A 16606-nucleotide genomic window follows, 5' to 3' on the forward strand; every position below is an offset into this window, starting at 1 on the left:
TAGTTGAAACCGTTTGGGCGTCATGCTCCAGCCCGAACGCTCAGCTTCACATCTATAGCTGGAAGGGGTCAATACGACGGTTGGCCGGCGCCCGTTAGTTGGCGATCACTGGTATTTTTGCAGCCTTCGAAGGCATTGATCTGCGGAGCCAGAATACTGTGTATACCTGTTTCAGGTAAGTGCGCGAAGTACATTACCGTTGTACCACGGTATTGACTGATACTACGCCAGGGGCCGTACACCGTTGCAACTCAGCCTCGATTCGGGAGTAGTATGGTCTCGGAGATGGAGCCAAATTCTGGCTGCCGACAAAAGAAACCGAGTCCATGTCTTCCGTATCTATCGATTGGTGAACCCCTTGAATACCAAAATAGCACATCACGACCATTCATTCATGTGATATGTTCTCAATCCTCATATCGTCCTCGAGACAGGGATTACCCGCTACCTAGAAGCATGCTCCAAATTACCTGTAGCCCCTGCAGCGGAGACTACATCGTCTCCCACTGCTACATCGACTGTCGGGTCAATTTCGAGGCTCGTCCGCTTCCATATTACCCGTCCCCATGTAATGTCAGGCAGCAGGACTTCCCCAGATCTTCTTGCCGGCTGACACTGAGACACTGAGACATGCATCTACCAGCTTTTGGCCTCTTCCGGACCATTCTCGAGCGGATTTATGACACTCGGTCGCCGCTTGTCGTTTCCGCCCCTGATCTTCGCAAAACCAAACAATTGGGCAAACTCCCTCCAGAAGCCGACCGGTGGATCCAGGAAGGTCTCCTCGTAAGCGTCGATAATGGGCCTCTCCCAGACGAGATCGACATCCTGAGGCCGAAGCCACTTGGTCTTCTTGATTATCTTCCAAATTAAGAAGAGCCAGGGGATGAAGAGTTGCGTGGTGTAGTTGGAGAAGAAATTTGACGTGTTCCAGGGCGTATAGCTCGTGTAGCCATAGATTGCAGTGACAATGATCAGCCAGACGAGAGCAAAGTAAGCGCAGAACGGCTGTAGATAGCCGGTGTAGGGAAGACTGTTGCGATCGAAGCCTTGCACTTTACAGGCTCGGTAGAACTGGATGTAGGTTATCGTCATGATAATGAAATCGATGAGTCCTGGCGACCGGCGTTAGCCAAAACTCTCTAGGTGAATGTATCGTGTGCGTAGATCTTACCTCCCCCGGTCACGATGTTGGCGAACCATGTGACTACAATAGACGAACTGCTTGAGCACTGTAGGAATGATAGCATGGGGAAAATCATGACCACGCAGAAGCTCCAAATCGGCACTCCCTTCTTTGTACAGTGCGCGAAGATGCGTGGTGCTCTTCCTTCAAGCGCCAGGCCGTAGAGCGTGCGCGTGGCGGCGTACGTGTAAGTGTTGCCCGCCGAGAAGATCGAAGTCAACAGAAGTCTAGACGATCCGTTAGATATACAGGAAACGAGAGGGCTTGGCGATATGCGCGGTACTCACGCGTTGACGATATGCGGAAATACGTGCACTCCCATATTCTTCATCGCAATCACATAAGGTGATGCTCCGGCCCCAACGCCGCTCCCGCCTTCGACGACGTTCACCAACCCCGGATCTCTGGAACCGCAAACAATGCCCACAAAGAAGGCTCCGCCGATGAAAAAGATACCGAATCGGAGGTAGACCATTTTGAAGGCGGCCTTGATGTAAATGCGTGGGCGAATTGCTTCAGCGGCGACGATGGAGATGTACTCGGGGCCGACGATGGTGAATACTGCAGACGTCAGGGCGCCGATGAACCCTTGGAATCGACCAAGGTCGCCCGTATGAATATATTCTCGGAACGCCCCTCCGTGTTTCCAATTCGTGAAGCCATAGGCATCGTGTTTGGGGTTGCCACCAACCATCTGTTGTTTGGGAAGCTCAGCATTCCCGTACATTACAACGGGCAGAGACCAGCAAGTTGGCTTTGTCCGGGGGTAATACAATCCACGGACTTCGGAAATCAATATACGCGATGGAGGAACTTACAGTGACAAAGGTGAAGAAGAAGAGGGAAAAGATTAGGATGACCTTGCCACCAGAGAGCCAGAACTCGGCTTCTCCGTATGCTCTGACAGCAAGAACATTGATAGAGCTTCACAAACAATGACAAGTCAGTTCGTGTTCCAGAGACATGGCGAAGTTTGGCCAGCTTACGCGTAGGCTATAACGATACCGGCGACGACGCCTGCAATAGGGCCAGGCTCGGTGAGCTTCTCACTCCAGAAAGATGCCACGAGGGTAAAGGCCGAAATCTCAAACGGGATCAGGAGAGCTTCGTAAAAGCTGGACACCAAGTCAGAAGAGTGCGGGTGGCCATGCCTACCAGCACTTGAAGGCAGAAATTGAGGGAATGTGAACCAAGTACTCACAAGAAGTTCCAACCGCACATGAAGCCAAGGGCATCGTCCACCCATTTGCCTGCGAGGCGGATGAAGCCACCGCTAACGGGGCTGTAGACACTCGTTAGACGACAATTATTGAGCAATTGGGAAGTACTGACAATGCCGTGCTCATTTCTGCGACACAATTGTTGACCATGGCGAGCACACAGCTGTGGATTGTGTAGGCCAGGAACAAGTTCGCAGCACCGCCATGATAGAGACCAGTTCCAATACTCACGAACAAGGCCGTCCCGATGGAACCTCCGATGGCTATCAGCTGGATCTGGCGATTGTTAAGGTGACGTTGAAGCTGGTCGGCGTTTTCAGCCAAAAAGGCCTCTTGGATATCCGGGGCCTGTGTGTCACTGGCGTGTTTCTCCTTTCCATTCTGGTAGTCCTCCATATTGGCAATGTGTTTTCCGTTGCGCGGGGAATCTTTCGTGGGAAGAGAAGAGTCTCTGGAGGAGAGAGCATTTCAGCTGTAAGGAAAAAGGAAACAGGTCGCGTGAAAAGTCCATCGGGCTGCCTCAAGGAGCGGGGTCGGCAAAGCTCCTAATCAACCAGTACTGTGGCAACGAATATTGGCAGGATGATCTGCTACAACTTCAGGCTTGCCGCGTGCAAATGTGAACAGGACAGCGATCTAGGGTCTGCGTTAGCGTAACCTTCTCTGGGGTCGGTGCTGCAGGAGTGGGCAGGACTGGCTTGTTTCCCTCGCCCCCGTCAAGCAGACGTATGGGACTCTTATAGATCTCCCACCCGGCCACGCTGCATGGCCTGACAGGAGGTCTGTATAGAGCAGTAGCGTACTCAGCGGTAGTTAACGCGGGGCATTGTACTGTGCAACTAGGAATGAGTGTCCGTGAAGCACCCAGGTCTCTGCCTAGGTCGGAGGGATGTATGTATGTAATGGCAATTGAGTGCCAAGGCGCTAACAGGCCTGACAAGTTACAACGCTGTGAAGCCCGCACGGCAAGGCAAACTACTGTACGATCCACATCTCCTCCATAATTTTTTGTCTGACACCCCACACCCTACCTCCTCCACACCTCTTGCGCCCCTATTAGACTGTCCCACCTCGGTCATTCAACGCCTTCGCGGAGCTCGCACAGTCCCTCTTCCCCCACGGGCGAAATCCAATGCCACTCGCTTCTGCCACCCGTGTTGCAGATTGAAGCTGGGCTGACGCAATCAGTGGGCTCTCGTGGCGCTCGGTCTGCTCGTGGAACGGGCAATCCCCTTATCAGCGATGATCCAGCTATCAGACCTACCAATCGATAGAGCAGACACCCTGACGCCAAACACCATCTCGATTGTTCCGATCGCCTGAATGTTGGCTAATCATGGCGCTCGAATTCCATTGGCAGAAATATCTTGGATCGCGAGTAGATCTTGGATAGCAAGAAGCAGGTCTGGATCTGGATTGCATGGTATGGCTTTTCTGGTTTATTTTTGCAGCACGATCTTTAGACACGATCCGACAAGCAGTCATTCGCCAACTCCTGCATCGTTATCAGAAGGACCGGAGAGATGCACGTGAGACGTGAGCTGTGAGCTGCGAGCAGCTTTTACTCATCCTTCCCTGCCATGATGAGCAAAAACTAGGTAACGACGGGCCTCAATGCTTCGAGCCTGTCCGATTGACGACCCTCACAAAATATACAAATACAGAGTGTGCCGATATTCCACCTTGCCCACCTGTTTTGCCTCAGTCTCTCGCCCCTTCCGTCTTCACCAACTTGATCTGTTTCGAGAGGCGTTGGCTGTTCTCCTGGTAGAACTTGCAGAGCCGGCGAAGCTCGTCCATCTCCAACTCGTTCGCAGTCTGCTGCTGTTGAACTGCTAGGGCGGCGGCAGCCTCTGCCCTCTCGCGCAGCTTGGTTTGCTCCTCAAGTTGGACGCTTTGAGCTTGAAGCTGGCTTGTCAGACACCGCTCTACCTCTAATGCCCTGGCTTCTCTACCCTTCAGTTCCTCATCCTTGGCGGCGATAACGTTGGTGAGCTGGACCACCTCAGCGTTCAAGTGAGAGACACCTCCGTGTTCTCCAACGACCCCCTGCCCTACTGCTGCGAGAAGAGATCCGACTCGTTGTGGCAACTGGCTTCTTGTCGATTTCTCCTGCCCGTCGCTGGCCTGATTCCGCTTCTCTTGATCGAGCTGTGCCGTGAGCGACACCACAACGCGTCGCAGCGTTACCAACTCGGCTTCCTTGTCTTCGAGCTCCTTCGTCTGCGCCGCCAATTTCTGTTCAGCTTCGTCCATATCTAGAGCCATCCGCTCGAAGGCATCTCGAACATGGTCGTGGTCGCTCTGGAGCTCGTTCAGTAGCTGCTTTAATCGATAGATTTCTTCGACTTGTTCGCTTTTGTTCGGGATTTTGGGTCTGGATGCCTTCTTGCTCAATTCATCCTCCGGGGTCGGCTGGTTCAAAGGGGTCTGAAAAAGGGGTGGTGTTTGTCGCACTGCCAGCTGCTCTGCCCCCGTAGGCGTAGGGTCTGGCTGGGGGCTTGTTCCGAAGCCGTGGGAAGAGTGGTAAGGAGGCATTATGCACACAACGAAAGGCTATGATCAATACTGTTGTTGGTTACAGAGGTCTCCGTACTTCTGAGCTCTTTTCCATTCTGAAAGTGGATGTCTGTTTGACTGTGAGTTTGCTCTTCAGTGGGTCCTTGGGCAGTTGCATATCAGCATGGCCGCAATGGTCGGAACTGTGAAGACGCAGCCTCCTCCTGGACACGTCTGCCTGTACTGATGTGGCTTATCCAGCACTTCACCCCGGCTCGTAGGCGGCTTGCATGATGCTCGAGACCGCCCAAGCCACGGCGTTCACCCGCAAACGCCGTACAATGCGAGCATCCCGTCCCGTCCTTATGTACAGCCACTACCTCCTTGTTCGAAGCTGGACGAAGCAACTCTGAATTTCCTTTTCAGTCAGTACAAGTCTGCCATGACGCGCAGGTTTTCCGAAGCCTGCCCTGAAGCCAACTCGCAGGACTCCATGTCGCCCCCATCAAGAACCACGATGGACTCGCCCGTCGTCCCCGACGCAAGCCTCGTTGAGGAACTAGTAAAGGCATGCGGCTGCAAGGAAGACATGGCAGTTGCACTGCTTCAAGTAAGCCCTCGGACCATTCTCGTCGACCCCCGAATGGTAAGCCGCCTGTACTGACACGACCAGCGCTGCAACAACGAAGTTGAACGAGCAATCAGACAACACGCATTGCGAAACCGCTATCTGCGTATGGGACGGCCAGTTCGATCTCCGCCACGTACGCCAACTGTATCAGAGACCGCCTCCTCAGCCGAGACATCTTCACTGCCACCCTTGCCGGAGCCCCCAACCGACACGACCGTTAGCGGAGGAGACGCAGCACCACGCCATGAACCTGCAGCCCTAGCAACGGCGCCGACACTCAACGTCCATGTACCGAAAAATACAGAATTCGGCGGCGATTGCTGGAGTTATTCTCCCGAGCCAGTCTCCCCTGGTGGCGAAGCATCCGACCTGCAGCTCCTGGGCGCTGCTCCGGATGGGTCAAAGCAAAGATTTACGGTCCACGGTCGGCACAATCTGGATGTGTCCGAGGTCCCAGACCAAGCATCTACTCTTGCAGAGTGGGATTTTGTTCTCCCCAGGATTCCGTACACCATGCCGCCAAATAGAGAGCTCGACAGCACAGGTGAGATCATCAATATCCGAGAGGTAGTCGGAGCGGTTCAGCACGGAGCAAAGGTGCAGATGGTCCGAAACTACCTCGAGCGATATGGACGTGAGAAGGTACGCAGAGTCATCAACGATGAGGTGGAAGGCTTCGCTGCGATATTCTATATCGCGGCATCGAACGACGAGTCTCTCCTTCGACTTTGGATCGAGTACGGAGGAGACCCTGAGGCGAAGCATACGCCCTCAAACACCCCGCTCCTTGCGTTTACCATAGTCAACAGCGAAGGCATTCAAAGCGATACCACACCTATCACCTCAACCCTGCTGAGTCTCGGTGCTTCGCCAAGTGTGATCCCATCAGCGTTTTATACTCCCTACCTCGAAGATCTGTCGGAGGACGGCGGCGAGGGGCTTGACAAACAGGGCAATGGCGAGACGTCTGTCGCTCGGGATCCTGATGTTACTCAGTGGTGCACTGGAGCTGCGAGGACAAGACTTGTAAAAAGTCTCACTCTCTCGCAACGATACTTTCTTGAAAAGGCGTCCAAGACCAGACGACCATCTCAACGGCAAATTCAACTGGCGCAGAGAAGGAACGCCGAGCCCCTGCTTGGACTGCCTTACCTCCTCATCGGTCAAACGTTGGCGTCTAATCTCCTACTGCAGAAACTTCTCAGTCACCTCATTTCGCCCAGTAAGAGACCTCTGGTGCTGGTATTTGCCGGCCCCAGCGGCCATGGCAAGACAGAATTGGCGAGGAAGCTTGGCCATCTCCTGTCTCTCGAGCTCGAGGTGGTCGATTGCACGATTTACAATCGGGAGATCGAGTTGTTTGGTCCGAGGGAACCATACGTTGGGTCGGAAAAGGGGAGCCCGCTGAACAACTTCCTCGCCAGGAACGCCGGGAAACGTTGCATTGTGTTTCTCGACGAGTTTGAGAAGACCAGCTCTGACATCCACAATACGTTGTTGCTGCCTTTCCAAAATGGTATGATTTGCTCCCTCCCCGGACCCGCCGCACGCTGACAGCCCTCCAGGAGAGTATCAAGATCGTCGTGACCGAAGCATGGTCAATTGCTCGAACACAATCTGGATCCTCGCAACAAACGCCCACGATGCGATAATTCAGGCATTTTGCTCTGCCAACCATCAAGTCCTTTTCGGAGACGATGATGATTCAGCGAAGATGCGGCTCGCAAAACCTCTCTCCGCCGAGATCAAGGAGGATTTTCTTTCCAAATTCGGGGTATGGATCAGGCTGTCTCTTTTTCAGGTGGCCTCCAAAGCTAACGAGTTGGACCTAGTCCCCCATCACTGGGCGCATCTCTGCCTTCATTCCTTTCCTTCGGTTTTCGCCGGGAGAGCAAGCCGTGGTCGCTCACAAGTACCTGCTCGAGCTCGGCTATGGCGTTGAGGCTCCCGTAAATCTCTCCTTCGGCGCCCGAGAAAAGCTCCTGGGGGATGTCCGCGTTCGGATCCGCAATGACGCCTCGGTGTGCCGTCTTCTAGCCAAAGCTGAGTACCATCCGGAGCTTGGTGCTCGCAGCCTGGACAACGCCGTGGACACAATCAAAGGGCTGCTTGTTGAGGCATACTTGGAAATCGACCAGCAGATCAAGGAGTCGGCCAATAAGTCAATCTTCCAGGTGGAGGTGCAAGCTGATGAGATTGTGGTGAGACTGATTGGCCGTGCCTAGTCGAGACGAGCAGATCCGGCTCGGACCAGCGGGGCACAACATACTATGATAGAATCGACTGATAGAAAGGCCGATACCGGTTTGTCAATGGCGTGGATTCCTGATGGAATTGTCCACAGGGATTCTATGTCCATTGAGGCTGCTGGCGTAGCCTTGCGGGATAGAAGAGGACAGGTGAGGAGTGCATTCTGCAGCTAGTCCCGATCCTCATTAGCGCCGATTGCTTCGGTGAGACAGCCTCGTCACGTTACCTGTCGACCTCAATGTTTCTGCGCGCGATCCGTATCAGGCAGAGATTCCTGCAATTTCGTCCTTCCTCCTGTATATTGGAGTTTTCGCGAGGATGGAAGGCTCCCTGCCGCTTCGGAGCCAAGCGCTTCCTGAATTTGTCTCTCCTAGAGTCTCCATCTGCACATCCCTTCCGCTTTTTCGCCCGAAAGAATGTTTGACGCCCTTGAGTCCGGCGTGGCCGCCTGCACCATGCTTGTTGGCGCGTGTTTCCGAAAGCTGGCTCTTTGTAGCCGGTTTGCATGGGACTATCCAGAGCAAACACGGCCCACGGCCCGTCTGAAGCAGGCTGAGACATGCCATCAGACGTCATCCGTTCAAACACTCGCCTTGTCCAGCCTTAGCTACTCTTTCTCCCTCCCAGTTCTTTGTTGACAGGAAGGTAAATGACCTGGAACCATCCTTTCCCTCCCAGACATCCTCCAACTGCAACGGTTGTTCGGTCTGCCATCCATAGAGTCACGGGATTTGTGCTCTTGTTCTTCAGCTCTCACCAGTCGTAGAATATGAACGGCTTGAAACAGAGGCCCGCAATCGACGATGAGGCCAGGATTGGCGCACTCTACAACGCTCGGGAGGACTGCTTCCTGGCGGGCAACCCGTCCAGCGAGCAATATCCCCCGGGCGCAGTTCAAATCAGCTCCACCCCAACACAGAAGATCCAACTCGACCACGACAGCAGCTTCGCATCCAAGTTTCGTATGCTGGGAGTTGAAGCCTCTCTTGGCGCCACAATTCTGGCCGGATGGCTCGACTGCACAGGCTCTTTCAGACTCCTGGAGGAACCAAATGGCCAGGACGACGCTTGGTCAGCTGTATACCACACCCTCCTGACCGTGGAAGAGAGACTACATCTAGGTTGTCCGGCCCTCCGTGACTGCCTCAGGGACTACTCGTTACAGGAGGCTACGCATCTTGTTGTGGAAATCAAATGGGGTCTACGAAGCGTGATCACCGCTCAATATCCAGAGAGACTGTCTGCCAACGCAAGCGCACTGAGGTCTCGCATGGGCGAATTCGCGGCGGCGGCAGAGAAACTGGCATCCGACACCAGCCAAAGCCATTGTTTTGCGCTCGGGTCAAATGAACCCCTCGATGTCATGGTATACAGCGATGTTTTACAAACCGATGGTATCATCATGGAGGATCTCCAAGAAGCATACGAGTTTCTGAAGATCGTGCCTCTCCACATCAAGGACATCAATAACGGCAAAGGAAAGCCGGTCACTTACTCGCTCCTGCCTCTCGAAGTCGTTGGCTATATCCTCCAATTGCCGCTGGCCCCGCAGGCGGCGCTATCACTTCCAAGGGACGAGTGGCTGGATCAGCTCATCAAGGTGTTTGACGACTTTCAGTCATACCGTCGCCGGCTGTCGGACCATGCTACCCACATGGTCTCCAAGAAGCAATATCTACTTCCCGGCCAAATGGAGCTCTTCGAAGACGGCTTGAGGCGACTGTCAGAAGCCGAATCTGCTTTGAAGGCACGATTCCCCATGGCGGTGCGCAATGCGAGACAGGACGGCGATCAAGGCGAACTACATCGGCTGTTGCAGGAATATGTCGACGGCGACTCGGCTCCCGGCAAGATTGGAAACGTCGACTCTTCCCACCCAAGTGCCACAGACGTCCTTGAGGGACTTGTCGCTAGGGGAGCCACGTACGTAGGGGGCGACGACTCCGTCCTGGTCAACGAGCTTGAGAGATATAGGCACGGTGATGTTTACGTCTTGCACTTCGACCGCTCCGGTCTGTCTGAAGACGTAGATCCTTCTTGGACGCTCAATTACGACCGATTCCTCAACCTGCTGGACAATCAGAAAGACGGCACGCACACTCTGTGGGCAATCTATGAACCTAGCGCCAGAAAGGACGCATGCCAGAGTGGTTTTCATATCTCTTATTTCCAGATGGGAGAAGAGGTCACGCAAGACCTTTTGGAGTATGAAAGACTCATGAGCGAAAAGTGCTTTGCGAGGTGCCCACCTGACACCATCGAAGCCAAAGACATCAAGAAGCCGATCAAGCGACGGTTTGTGACCATGCCCTGCCCATCTTCTCAATGCAGTGAACATACTGATTGTCACTGGACGTGCCCTGATTGTCTGGAGGCAATCGAATATGGGTACGTCGATGACTATTTCTATTGCGGTTGTGGCAGGAGCAAGTATTCGAACTACGAGTTTCAGTGCAATGGGCCATCGCATGGCCCGCGATTTGATCAACACGATCCCGCCGTGATGCTCAAATCACTCCGCGACCTTGGGTCTTCGCACTACGTCAACATCTTGATCCTGGGTGAAACTGGCGTGGGCAAGTCCACTTTCATCAACGCCCTGGCCAACTACCTCCAATTCGCAACCCTGGACGATGCCATGGCTTCTGACGGCTTTTCCTGGCTGGTCCCTTGCTCTTTCTCCACCCAGACAATGAACCGAGACAGCTTGGACGACGAGATCCAGGAGCATTTCGTCTCCATCGGATCCAGAGAGGATGAAAAGGACGGCAGCAAAGGTGACTCTGCCACTCAGCGAACGGCTGTATACTCTGTGCCGATTTCTTCTGGCTCCACACCCTGCACAGTGCGACTCATCGATACCCCGGGTATTGGCGACACACGTGGCCCCGAGTTCGACCGGAAAAACATGATGGACGTTCTTGCGACGATTAGCGGCTACGATGAGCTGCATGGGATATTGATCCTTCTCAAACCGAACAATTCTCGACTGACAATAACCTTCCAGTACTGTGTCAAGGAGCTCTTGGTTCATCTTCACCAGAGCGCCGCTCGAAACATGGTGTTCGGCTTCACCAACACGCGAATCACAAACTACACCCCTGGGGACACCTTCCAACCCCTGAAGAGACTTCTGGGGGGGAACACCAACGTGGGGCTTTCGCTCTCGGCCAACACGACCTATTGTTTTGACTCTGAGAGCTTTCGATACCTTGCGGCTTCGAAGCAAGGAATCCACATGCCCAACAAGGCGGATTTTGACCGAAGTTGGGACCATTCCCGACACGAGACCGTACGTTTGATCGAGCATTTCAGATCGGTGCGCGCCCATCTGACCAAGAGTACCATGAGCCTGAACGGAGCCCGCCGGAGTATCCGGGAACTCACCAGGCCGATGGCAGACATATCGCAGATGATCAGGAAAAACATCGCCGTCTGTACGGACAAGAAGGCCGAGCTCGCCGACAAACGTCTCACCGGTGACCAGCTCCGCAACAACCTGCACATAGACAAGATCCAACTAAAGCCGGAGCCACTGGTCATGCCTAGAACCGTCTGTGCCCACACGGATTGCACCGAGGTCCGAGACGATGGCACTGGCCGAAGCGAGAAAGTCACTGTCTACAAGACGCACTGTCACGACCAGTGTTCCCTTGACGACGTTCCTCACGACGTCCTGGCTCCTCCAAGTCTCATGAACTGCGCAGCATTCGGAGGCTCGCAGACATGCAGTCGCTGTCGGCATCACTGGTCAGAACACATGCACATCATTTACGAGCTCAAGGAGCACACGGTGACGGTCGAAGACAGCACTGTCGCGCAGCAGCTAAGGGACCACGCCGACGACATCACACTCCGTCAGACGGCAATCACCAACCTGGACCAAACAATCAGGGAGTACCAGGATGAGCACGACATTGTCCGCGACGCGGCCGCCAGGTTCGGCGTGTTCTTGAAGCACCACTCCATCACGCCCATCAACGACGCCACCGAGGCGTACCTCGACTTCCTCATCAAAGCCGAGAAAGACAAAGTCGACGTCGGCGGCAACGACGCCAAGCTCCAGACCTTGACAGAGGACCTCCAGCGCCACAAAGAAGCCATGGCAGTGCTGACGCGCTCCTTCGCCGCGAATACGACTGCCGCGGCGGACGATCTGACCGAAGCGGCCATCGAGAGGACGATTGGCGTGCTGTACGACCTGAAACACTTTGGCGAGAACCTGAAGTGCTTGCGAGAGGGGATCTCGTCCGCGCACGAAGCCACCAATCGGGAGATCCCGCTGTCTTTCAAGCGCCATCCTTTCAGTGCGAGCGGTCGCCGTTCCAGGAAGCTGGAGTTTCGGAGGCACAATTACACGGACGGTTCTGCCAGCGGTGGTGCATCGTCTGCGGGACGGGCTCAGGAGGATGGTGACGGCAAGGGCTTGTTCACGAAGGCGTGGCGGAGGGGACAGGCTCTTTTTACCCTCGGCCCCTCAGGGTCTTCGAGGTGAACAGGCCCTCGACACACTAACTGGAATGCCACACCTGGTTTTGCTGAGCCCGAGTCCAGCAGGATTGAAACTCCTGGCCTGCTGCGGACGTCGACTATTTCATGATTGGAAGCCTGCGGGCACACGACAAGACAGAAGGAAGCCCCTTCTCATAGTTTTCAGTACCCAATATCAATATCATTTGCGCTAGCTACAGACTCTTGTCCAGAGGTGGTGGTCTACCCGGTCTGCACTTGGCGGCCCGGTTAGAATGTACGGAGTACCTCGTATGATTATCGCCAAATCTCCTTTCGGCAAGATACCAGCTGCGTCTGATTGGGGGATCTGCGCGACGCCTTGCTGCAGGAGGGCGGCCGGCTGCATTGGCCCAATCCAATCGAGTTACACCATCCTCTTTCGGCGTCTTATGTATCGTATTAGTTCGTCTCAACGGCGGGCATGCGAGGCTTAATAAGCACTTCGGGCAGTTCGATCAGGGTTATTACCTCAAAGTTACTAGGCCAGGTGCCGCGCAGGGGGATCCGTCAGTCACTACCAAGGCTGTGTTATATATAATGGTGCCGCCCGGAGTATATTGGGCGAAGAAGGGCATACGACTCGGGACCGCCACCATGCGACAATGACCAAGATCACCATCCACTTCCTCCCCGTGAGGACCGCGACGCTCAGACGGACCAAGCGCGACGCCGAGCTCACCGACGCCGAAGCAAAGTCCCATGCCCGGCGGTCTGCTCACGTCCTGGCCAGACTGCCCAAGCGCACGGCGCGCGGGCATGCAAGGGCCGGGTCGCAGTCCATCCTGCGGCTCAAGAAACGCACAAAGGTAAAACCGGTCAGAAAGTCCAGAAAAACCGACTCCAGAGGACAACTAAGTGCCCAGTCTAACATACATACACGTGTGGTAACAGAAGCCGGAAACCATGCCTGCCGACAACAACGACACCCAGGCCCCCATTTCGCGAAGAATGCAGGCCAATGTGCCGCCCAGCATTGGAGACGTGGATGGATGCGACCCTTTCGTCCGCTTCCCGTGCGTGACCGGGTCGATTGAGCACAAGTTGTTCCATTTCCGTCAGCCCCCTTCTCTTCCTCCCCTTGATTCACTGAGACTGACCGAGGGCATGGTGTGCGCACACAGTCATGTCCTACGTGCCGAGCCGATTCTACGGCACCCGGCCGTGGGCGGCGTACGACGTGCTCCGCGACTCGGTCATGCCCGAGATCCTGACGGGGGGCGCGTACATGTCGCTCGCGCTGTACGTGGCGGCGGCCATCGTCAACACGCTCAAGTCGCCGCAGCAGCAGCCGCAGTTCTCGGAAGAATGGATGCTGGCGCGGCAGGCGACCAACTACCGGCTGCTGAGGCAGCTGCTGGAGAACCAGCACGGCCACCCGTGGGACTGGGCCATCACCTGCGTCGTCGTGGCGGGCTACGCCGACGCCATGGCCGGCCAGGCCGAGCGCGGCCGCACGCACACAAGGGCCGGCCTCGACATGCTCCAGGACTTTCGGAACCTGCAGCGCATGCGGCTCTCGTCGGGGTCCATCGCCTTCAAGGCGTTTCTGCAGACGGGCGTGCCCACGATGTTCCCGACGAGCGCCGCGCTCGAGGCGGCCATGCACGGCGCGAGCCAGAACCTGCGGCGGATCCAAGCTTGGACCCGTCTCAAGCGGAATGCGCGGTGCTCCGGCACCCACTGCCAATGTCATCCCCCTGACGCGGTTGGGGAGAACGATGCCACGGAGCAGACAGCCCGCTCGAACGGAGAGTGCCGCTACTGGGCGGCGCGGCGCCTGGCCCTGGGCCCGACGACGGCGATGGGCCGCTTGCTGGCGCCCAAGTCCATCCGATTGCCCGTCTCGGACGAGCGGCTGCTGATGGCCAGCATCTACGCCCTGCACGGCATCCTGTGCAACCTGCAAGACGTCGACGCCGCGGCGGAGCGCTTCTTGGCCGACGTCGGCGAGATGACGGCTAACAGCCTGGACGAGGGCGTCGACCTGAGCGTGCCCCCGCGGTTCGCCATGCAGAACTGCATCCACATTGTCGTCGCGTGCGCCGAGAAGCACGGCCTGTGGTTCTACCACGGGCCGGGACACCCGCTGCCCGCGCTGCGCACCTGGGAGGCCCTCGAGTTTGTCGAGATCATGATGCTCACGGGCCCTGCGAAGCAGCAGAAGATCATGGACGCGATGCGCCGCTGGCTCTATTGGGAATCGTCGCAGCCGGTGGAGGTGGCGGTGGCGACGTCGACGACAATAACCCCACAAACACTCCTCCTCGGCGACGACAGCGAGCTGGAAGAATTCAAGAACGAGATCGTCTCGAACTGGAAGGCCAGAAGAGCCTCCGAAAGTTCGACTCGGGACATAGAAATAGACTCAAATACCCTCGCCACTTCCAAGACAGAGAAGGTAAAGGCATGACACGAAAGCCGCCAGGAAACCCTCCAAGCACGGGGCGCGCCGCACCTGACCCGCGAGGTCCACGAGGAAGAACGATGTCAAGACGCGCATGCCCGGTCAAAGCAACGACCAGCAGGGATTTTGGTCACTTCCATGTTATTGGAGTTCTTTATGCGGGCTTATTTTTGAATAGCCGGCCGCTTACACAGCCAGGCTTCATGCCCGTGTACCCATGGTAAGCGAATACAAAGTGCTTTTGTTCTCAGTGCGAATCATACTGACCAGCGGCATCAGTCTGGATTGCCGCGTTTTGAGAAAGCAACAAACCCAAGGAGATTGTCCTTGATGGGGACGCCAGAAACCTCCCAGACGCCTGGATCACCGACACTGCTTGCGTCCCTCGGGGCAATGTTCGCCTGAAACTCCATCCTCAATGGTCCTTGTTTTGGAGGAAAGCCGAGCGCGATAACGACGTGCATTGGTGGTGGACGACAGTTCCGCCGTGGTGAGCAGAAGGCAGAAGCGGAGTATTGAGGTGCCGTTGTAGGTGGACAGAATCGCCGTCTGGAATGCCGTCGGTCTCCTGGCATGCTGGGAGTGGGTTCGAGCCAATCTCGACTCAGCCTCCTGCTCATCGGCAGATTATTCAGATAACGCCTTTTTTTCCATTGCTGGCGGTGATGTCTAGATGATACCATCAGTGACTGCGCCATGTGAGATCTGGTCAGTGAAGTCGTTGACAGCTTTTCTGTCCGGGTTTCCCTGACACATGGCCTCGAGATGAGGTGCACTTGGTGGGATACTGATAGAGCGCCTCGCCTCTTGGATTTCAAGACTGCGTGGGGGCAGGTTTCCTTCCATAGACGTTGTAACTGTGCTGCGTTAGTCTCTGGGCCGCTCTCACCACCAACCACAAAAACTTACTAGAAGATATAACTGTGCATCTTGGGATTCCGCAGCTCGCGTTTCGTCTCGGCGATCAGGATCTGCAGTTCGTCCGGATTGCCTCCCAGCATGGTGGTATAGCCGCGGAGCAGGTAGGCGTCCAGGCCGTTCCGGAGGCTGAAGTTCTCGTAGGCGCCGATCTCCTTGAGCCGGCCATCTTTCGGCCAGATGCCCTGGGGCACCTTGTAGATGGACTCTGTGACGTCGACGAAGCCGGCGCGCTCCATCTGGGCCTTCCACAGCGTCGGCGCGTTCAGCGGCGTGCCCATGGCATCCGCCATCTCGAAAAACAGCCGCTCGACTTCCTTCAGGTGAGAGTCCGCTGGCAGCGTGCCGTCGTCCGAGGTGGGCGTCGGGTACGTGCCCCCGACTTCCATGTAGGCGCCGGGCCGCAGGTGGTCGAATGCCTGTCTGAACAGCCGGTCCCAGTCGCGGACGGCCATGATGAGCTCGCGGGCGTGGATGAAGTCGAAGCTGGTGGTGGAGAACAGCCACTCGTCCTCGATGTCCTGCACCTCGAACTGGCAGTTCGGGGGCACCCACTCGGGCTGCACGGGCGCGATGTCCACGCCCGTCACCACGGCGGTTTCGTACTGGTCGGCGGCGTCGATGGCCCAGATGCCCGACCCGGTGCCCAGGTCCAGGATCCTCGCCGGCGCGAGGGGGATCGGAGCACGGTGCAGCGCCCCGCCGATGATTTTGCGGAACTTGACGTGCTGGATGTTGTTGCGCTCCTGCTCCCTTTCGTCGATGGGGAGGCCGTACATATTTCTGCCATAGGCGGGGTACTTGCGGCCGTTTTCTTCAATGCCATTGCGGATGTGCGTCGAGATGGACGTCAAGTAGCTGCTCCCATCATCCGAGAGGGAGCCGTATGTTTCGTCCTCGAACGAGTCGAAGTCATCCACATGGATCAGGTCCTCGTTGTGGGCAGCCATTATTAGGTACAACACTGGAGCTACTCGTGCGAGTTC

The 16606-nt window shown here is 56.0% G+C and overlaps 6 protein-coding genes across 6 annotated transcripts; 3 read left to right on the top strand and 3 right to left on the bottom strand.

Moving 5' to 3' along the window:
* Positions 1-227: 227 nt before the first annotated feature.
* Positions 228-3256, bottom strand: PV07_11104 (uncharacterized protein). The gene is made up of 7 exons (XM_016398505.1): positions 2519-3256; positions 2388-2468; positions 2173-2301; positions 2005-2110; positions 1474-1880; positions 1175-1413; positions 228-1115 (listed from the first exon to the last, which is right to left on the bottom strand). Exons 1-7 carry the CDS (start codon positions 2800-2802, stop codon positions 637-639), a joined length of 1725 nt encoding a protein of 574 aa, XP_016243067.1. The 5' UTR covers positions 2803-3256; the 3' UTR covers positions 228-636.
* Positions 3257-4107: 851 nt separating this feature from the next.
* Positions 4108-4944, bottom strand: PV07_11105 (uncharacterized protein; the record flags this gene model as incomplete). Its single annotated transcript, XM_016398506.1, has 1 exon — positions 4108-4944. One exon carries the CDS (start codon positions 4942-4944, stop codon positions 4108-4110), a length of 837 nt encoding a protein of 278 aa, XP_016243068.1.
* Positions 4945-5422: 478 nt separating this feature from the next.
* On the top strand, positions 5423-7761 carry PV07_11106 (uncharacterized protein; the record flags this gene model as incomplete). The annotated part of the gene is made up of 4 exons (XM_016398507.1): positions 5423-5515; positions 5579-7052; positions 7102-7310; positions 7369-7761. 4 exons carry the CDS (start codon positions 5423-5425, stop codon positions 7759-7761), a joined length of 2169 nt encoding a protein of 722 aa, XP_016243069.1.
* A 794-nt stretch (positions 7762-8555) lies between these two features.
* On the top strand, positions 8556-12368 carry PV07_11107 (uncharacterized protein; the record flags this gene model as incomplete). Its single annotated transcript, XM_016398508.1, has 1 exon — positions 8556-12368. One exon carries the CDS (start codon positions 8556-8558, stop codon positions 12279-12281), a length of 3726 nt encoding a protein of 1241 aa, XP_016243070.1. The 3' UTR covers positions 12282-12368.
* A 532-nt stretch (positions 12369-12900) lies between these two features.
* Positions 12901-14708, top strand: PV07_11108 (uncharacterized protein; the record flags this gene model as incomplete). Its single annotated transcript, XM_016398509.1, has 3 exons — positions 12901-13104; positions 13190-13352; positions 13420-14708. The coding sequence occupies 3 exons, from the start codon at positions 12901-12903 to the stop codon at positions 14706-14708; spliced, it is 1656 nt and encodes a 551-aa protein (XP_016243071.1).
* On the bottom strand, positions 14034-16597 carry PV07_11109 (uncharacterized protein). The gene is made up of 2 exons (XM_016398510.1): positions 15612-16597; positions 14034-15559 (listed from the first exon to the last, which is right to left on the bottom strand). The coding sequence occupies exons 1-2, from the start codon at positions 16568-16570 to the stop codon at positions 15517-15519; spliced, it is 1002 nt and encodes a 333-aa protein (XP_016243072.1). The 5' UTR covers positions 16571-16597; the 3' UTR covers positions 14034-15516.
* Between the last annotated feature and the right edge of the window lie 9 nt (positions 16598-16606).

Source organism: Cladophialophora immunda, assembly GCF_000835495.1.
Source record: "Cladophialophora immunda strain CBS 83496 unplaced genomic scaffold supercont1.7, whole genome shotgun sequence".
In the NCBI taxonomy this organism is placed as follows: Eukaryota; Fungi; Ascomycota; class Eurotiomycetes; order Chaetothyriales; family Herpotrichiellaceae; genus Cladophialophora; species Cladophialophora immunda.